General features: G+C 58.9%; 1 protein-coding gene across 1 annotated transcript; it reads left to right on the top strand.

Annotated features, from left to right (window-relative positions):
- The first annotated feature begins 377 nt into the window (after window positions 1-377).
- On the top strand, window positions 378-2874 carry LOC116823974 (gap junction gamma-1 protein-like). Its single transcript, XM_032778940.2, has 3 exons — window positions 378-427; window positions 1448-2631; window positions 2773-2874. The coding sequence occupies exons 2-3, from the start codon at window positions 1473-1475 to the stop codon at window positions 2778-2780; spliced, it is 1167 nt and encodes a 388-aa protein (XP_032634831.1). The 5' UTR covers window positions 378-427; window positions 1448-1472; the 3' UTR covers window positions 2781-2874.
- Window positions 2875-6087: the final 3213 nt, after the last annotated feature.

Below are 6087 nucleotides of genomic sequence, written 5' to 3'. Positions count from 1 at the left end.
TGCCAGAGTCACAGAGAGTAAGGCCCAAAAAGACCATTACATCATCTAGTCTGACTCCCCCTGTGGAGCCCAGGCCAGAGACCTTCCCCCAGTGATCCCTGGATGGAGCCCACTGAACTGGGTTTGACTAATGCACCTTCCAGAGAGGCCTTCAGGTTGAGGTGGAGAATCTGCCCATCTCTGGCCCATTCCCGTGGTTAATGAGCCTCACTGTTAATTTGTGCCTAATTTCGCATTGGGATTTGTCTGGCTTCAGCTGGCAGCCATTGGTCCTTGTCCCGCCTTTCTCCGCTGGATTAGGCAGCCTGTAATGTGCCCCCTCAAGGTGTCTATATGCTGCAATCCTGTCATTTCTCTTTTATTTGATAAAATAAACAGGTTGAGATCCATGCATCCCTCACTGTGAGTCATTTTCTCCACTCCTCAGGTCAGTTTTGTGGCACTTTTCTGCGTTCTCCCCCAGCAGGATGCAGGAGCTGGGAGCGGGGCAGGAGCAGTGAATTGGGGGCTGTATGCTATGCTGGGAGGCGTCTCACGCTGCCCTCTGGATGGGGGTCTCCATGTTCCCACAGTGCATGGCAGGTGCTTTCTGGGAGCAAGGTCTCTGGCTGGATCAGGTTGGAGCAGGGAATGTCACAGGATTGGCTCTGGATTGATTCTGGAGTGGCACTGTGTTTAAAATAGGGCCAGATAGCTGCTGACCCAACCCCTGGTGGATGGTTGGGGCTGGGCCCCTGCCAGAGTCTCCTGCTGAAAGGATGGGGGTAGGGGCTGGGGGCTGTCATGTCCTGTCTTGTAGATGCATTTGTGCCCTGTGGGGAGTTTGGCTTCCAGTAGCCAAGAGCACGTCTGGGGCGGGAGCACGCGTGCACACCTATCTGCCTGCCCCGGAGGAGCCTGGTTTAGCACACACTCCTGGCAAACAGGATGTTTGGTCCCTGTGGTCCTGTGCATGGAGAGTGAAGGCGGGTAGGCAGGGGTGCAAGGGGAGGGGCTTGTAGCCTGTGTTTGGTGGGGGAGGATGTCCAGTGGGGGAGCGAGCCTTTCCATGGTGGATATGCTGGGGGGATGATGCTGGAGGGGTCGTACTGAATAGGCATGTGGGAAACGGAGATGCACCCAGTGTTTGAGCCATTGGCTCCCTACCTCTCTGTGAGGTGCCTGGAACCCTTTGGGTGGACGAGTGAGCAGGGACTGGGGCTGCAGCCAGTGGAAGAGGGACACAGAATGGGGGACTGTCACAATGACTCGCCCAGGAACAGGCCCCTCTGCCTCCTGTGCTGTACCCATGGTGCTGTGCTCTGGCTGGAGCCCTGCTGCCCTGGGGGGTGCATCGCCTCTTGGTGGTGAGTGCTGTGGGGTCTGGCGGTTCGGGGGCTCAGCTGGGGCTAGTGGGCTGCGTTCACTCTGAGGTTTATCGGCTGTCCGCTCCCTTTGCCTCCTGTAGGGTCTGAGCCATCGTCCGGGCCAGGATGAGCTGGAGTTTCCTGACCCGGCTCCTGGAGGAAATCAACAACCACTCAACCTTTGTGGGCAAGGTCTGGCTCACCGTCCTCATCGTCTTCCGCATCGTGCTGACTGCTGTGGGTGGGGAGTCCATTTACTATGATGAGCAGAGCAAGTTTGTGTGTAACACGCAGCAGCCGGGCTGCGAGAACGTCTGCTATGATGCCTTCGCGCCCCTGTCCCATGTCCGCTTCTGGATCTTCCAGATCATCATGGTGGCCACGCCCTCTGTCATGTACCTGGGTTTCGCCATGCACCGCCTTGCCCGCGGGCCGGAGGCCCACCGGCAGGGGGCTGGAGGCCAGGGGGGGCGCATGCCTGTGGTGCGGCGGGGCGCCGGGCGGGACTACGAGGAGGCAGAGGAGGATAACGAGGAGGATCCCATGATCTTCGAGGAGATCGAGGTGGAGAAGGAGAAGGGCGGGGAGAGAGGCGAGAAACACGACGGGCGCCGGCGGATCCGCCAGGATGGGCTGATGAAGGCCTATGTGCTGCAGCTGTTGTGCCGCTCGGTGCTGGAGGTGGCCTTCCTCTTCGGGCAGTACGTGCTGTACCGCTTCGAGGTGAGCCCCTCCTACGTGTGCAACCGCAGCCCGTGCCCGCACATAGTCGACTGCTTTGTCTCCCGGCCCACCGAGAAGACCGTCTTCCTGCTCATCATGTACGCGGTCAGTGGGCTCTGCCTCTTCCTCAATCTCCTCGAGCTCTGTCACCTGGGGGTTGGCCGCATCCGGGACTTGCTGCACCAGGGCAGCGACAGCCCAAGCCCCTACGACAGCCACTCTGGGCCGCACTATGCCAAGAAGGCCCCCAGCGCGCCTCCCACCTACCACTCGCTGAAGAAAGAACCCCCCAAGGGCCAGCTGGCCAACGGGAAGCTGGACCACAGCGAGAACCTGGCCAGCTCTCCGACCGAGCACTGCCGCGAGCACGAGCTGGACCGGCTGCGCAAGCATCTCCGCATGGCCCAGGAGCACCTGGAGATGGCCTTCCAGCTGAACCCTCCACTGGAGATGGCCAGCCCCTCGCGCAGCAGCAGCCCTGAGGCCAACGGTCTTGCTGCTGAGCAGAACCGCCTCAACTTGGCCCACGAAAATGAAGGGTCTGCTTGCGAGAGAACCACAGGTGAGGAAGGTCTGGGCCATGCCTCTAGCTGTCTCCCAGGCACTAGTCTGTCCGCATCTGTGTCCCCACCCACGGGGCTCTCTCAGACTCCTCTGGGGGTGCTGCAGCAGGACCCTAAAGTGTGTGTTCTCCTCCCCACAGGATTGTGAGAGGCTGGGCCCTTCAGGGCAGCTGCAGAGATGGCGACGGAATGGCTGGGACTGGCAATATGCTCAGAGAAGACTACTGGAACCTGGACAGCCTGTGCTGGGGAAACTGGCGGGGGAGACTGGACGACATAGGGTTGGGGGCTGAGCTTCCGAGGAGGGCTGGGCTGGGAAGCCCTCTGCCTCCTGTGGGGCTCCAGCAGGGCAGGCTGGCATGGGAAGGTGACGTGAGGAGGAGGAACATTCCTTCACTTGTCTCACTTTTTTAAAAAAGGGAATCTTGTATTTTTGTATTTTTTATAAACTTCTCAGTGCACATCCCCAGCCCCAAACACCTGCGGCCTTCCCCACTGGGACCTTCAGCCAGCCCCCCCCGCCCCCCCCCAGCAGTGAGGGATGCTGCGCTGTCATGGTAAAGGGCTTGTGTGCAGTCGCATGGAGGTGGTCACTTTGCCACAGTGGCAGGGAGCTGTCGCCGAGTGGGCATCCCATGGGATCCAGCGGGGCTGGGCCTATGCACACCATTCCCTTGAGGTCCTTTCTCCCTGACATCTTCTTGATCTCATGGCTGCAACCGACCTGGGGGAGCCAAGCCAGTGGACATGTCTACCCAGAGTTGCAGGCAGACTGGGTCGCACCAAGCTTTAAATATGGGTCAGCCGTTCCCTGTGGAGGGAGGGGAGCTGGTTCCCTGCTGAGCTGCAAGTAGGAATGGCCATTCTCTGCGCGGGAGAGCCCTGGTCCCTGGGTTTTTGTCTGGGGGCCTGTTCCAGACAGGGCCCCTGGGTGTCCCCTCCACTTAATGCACATGCTCTCTGGATTGGCTGGTGTAGGGGGTTGTAGATTAGCAAGAGGCTGAGCAGGTCTCTGGGGGGAGAATAGGGCACTATGAGGTGAGGCTTTACATGCTACCCAGCGGGAGGGCAGGGGCCATCCTGAGGGGGCAGCTGTGCTGTAAACTCAGCCCCAAGGGCCAAAGACTCGCACTGATTGTAAAGCATCTTGTGGAGGCAGCGGCACAAGGCCCCCCCACATCCACATGTAGGTACGAACTGCCAGGCTGGGGGCTCTGCCCAGGCCCTGGTGTCTGCACGGGGAATAGGGACTGGCATCTCCGGCTCCCTGCCAGCGGGGCCAATGTGGCAGGGGCCCCTACCCAGCCTGTCTCCTTCACTTCCCCTGCCAGCAGCTTTGCATCTGGCTGGCTGGTGCTTGGGCCAAAGCTGATTCGGTTACATTCCAAGACTCAGGCATCCCGGAGGCATCTGCTTTCCTGTCTGGGGCATGGCGCGGCAAACACGGGTTCCTGTACTGTGGCAGGGCCTGCATGCCTTCGGACAGTCCAGAACCAGCTGGGAAATGCTGGATGTGTCTGATCATCTCAGCCTGGGTCACGTGATTATTTTGTCTTTGCTTTTTACTCAAATGATTATGAAGTTTTTATATTTTAGTAAAACTCGGAGATGTTTTGTACAGAGCCCTGCAGCTGGTTTTTCAAGGGGGGGTTGGCTGGGGAACTGCATAGAAAAGCAGAATGCTGCCCCGAATCTCTCACTTCCCATGTGGTTTTTCCTTCTCCTCCTCCTGCCCCAGGCATTGTATGTGTGCACAGGGAGACCGTTGAGCTATGGTTTGCCAGATTAGAAAATACAGGGCAAGGACACATGAGAGCCCTCATCCAGCTCACTGGAGTTCATCACAGAGCCTTACTGTCCCAGGCCATATCTGGGCTGAGGATGGAGCAGAGTGTGAATCCTGGCCCGCCCTGAGGCTGGATGGGAAGCTGGGCCATCTGGAGGAGAAAGGCCCTGCTCCCGGGGCAGCCAATCTCCCCTGTCTGGGGCTCTATTGGCGCAGGTGCTCGCTCCAGAATTGAGCTGAATGTCTAGGTCGGAGCCCAGAGGGGCTTGGGGCAAGTCTGGGCCAAAAGGGCTTGGTGAGGCACTGGAAGGGGATCTTGGGGCCCTTGGCACGAGCTGTGTGACTGCTCAGTGAATACTGGAGTATGCGGGTAGAGGCAACTGTGCCCAGGAATGCAGGGGAGCAGCAACAGCAAAAAGTGAGTTTTCTGCACCTACTAGTTCAGCCAGCTCTGGTGACCCCTCATTCCCTGCAAGCTCTGAATGCCAGACTGGGCCCAGTGTTCAACCCTTGGGCTGTGTCTGGCTGCTTGGCTGCTTTGTGCCATCATGTCAGGTGATGATCAGCTGGTGAGAGACCTCCCCCTGTGCAGCCCGGGGAGGTGCAGTGAGTTGGGTATCAGGAAACAGAAGTTCTGGTTTCATCTTTCCTGTGCTCACAGCTCTCTCCCATACGAGGCCTGGCACCCCCCCTGGTGCAAGAGCCCACTACTGGTAAATAGGGGCACAAGGTCACTTCTGGCCTAATTCTGACTACAACACGGCTCTTGATTATGGCAAACCCATCTGTCACTTGGCACATCCAGCCTGAAGGACAGTGTGGCCAAATCGCTCTGTCTGACCACTACAGCCGTGACTCCTGCGGAGCCCTCCCAGATCCAGAGAACCTGGTCTCTCATTGCTGATCTCCTGCTGCGAGCTGGCAAATAGCTGTGACCTGCTGGCAAAGTGCGTATGCAGGGCTGGTTCCCAGGTGCTCCCGTGCTCCAGGCTGGCCCTGGTCTGCACTGGAGCTCTGATGGTGGAGTTCAACTCCTGCCAGTTACACTCTGGGAATTTTAGGGTTGCATGTGATCAGAATTTGCATTTCCTCTCCCTTGAAACAAGGATTTATTTAATTTACCCTGTAAGAAAGCCACCTTTATAGCTACTAACTGCTTGCTGATTAGAGTGCAGCCTGCCCCCCAGCCCTTTGCTTGCTGGTGCAGGTGGAGGCTGCATGTCCCAACCCCTGCACTCTGCTCAGGCCAGATAGAGCACAGCTGCCCCCTCTGAGCCAGGCCTAGCACTTGCTTCTACTTTCCCATGGGTTGCGCAGGGAGATTATTCCCCTAAGTGTCAGCCAGTGCAGGAGCTGAAGCAGCTCCACATGCTGAGGGGGACCAGTGCTGCCCTGGGGAGCATCCCGGGGCCCATCTGAGGAGTGGCCCTGCAGGGCAGAGACTCTGCTTTGGCTCCATTCCCTTGGCCCCAGCCTTGTGATTTCCTGTGCGGGGGGGGGGGTGAGGAGGAGTGAGATCGCCTAGTGCTCGGACCGCGGTGGCAGGGATTGGCGGGAGCAGCCTGAGCTCAGTAAAGGAGAGGTTGATGGAGCAGCCTGGCTGGAGTGGGGCGCGGGGGTGAGGCCGCGAGACAGCAGCCTGGCGGCTGGCGAGGGAGCTTGTGAAGGA

Source organism: Chelonoidis abingdonii, chromosome 10 (genome assembly GCF_003597395.2).
Source record: "Chelonoidis abingdonii isolate Lonesome George chromosome 10, CheloAbing_2.0, whole genome shotgun sequence".
In the NCBI taxonomy this organism is placed as follows: Eukaryota; Metazoa; Chordata; order Testudines; family Testudinidae; genus Chelonoidis; species Chelonoidis abingdonii.
Note: the sequence above shows the minus strand (reverse complement) of the source record. Positions and strands in the feature narration are given on the sequence as shown.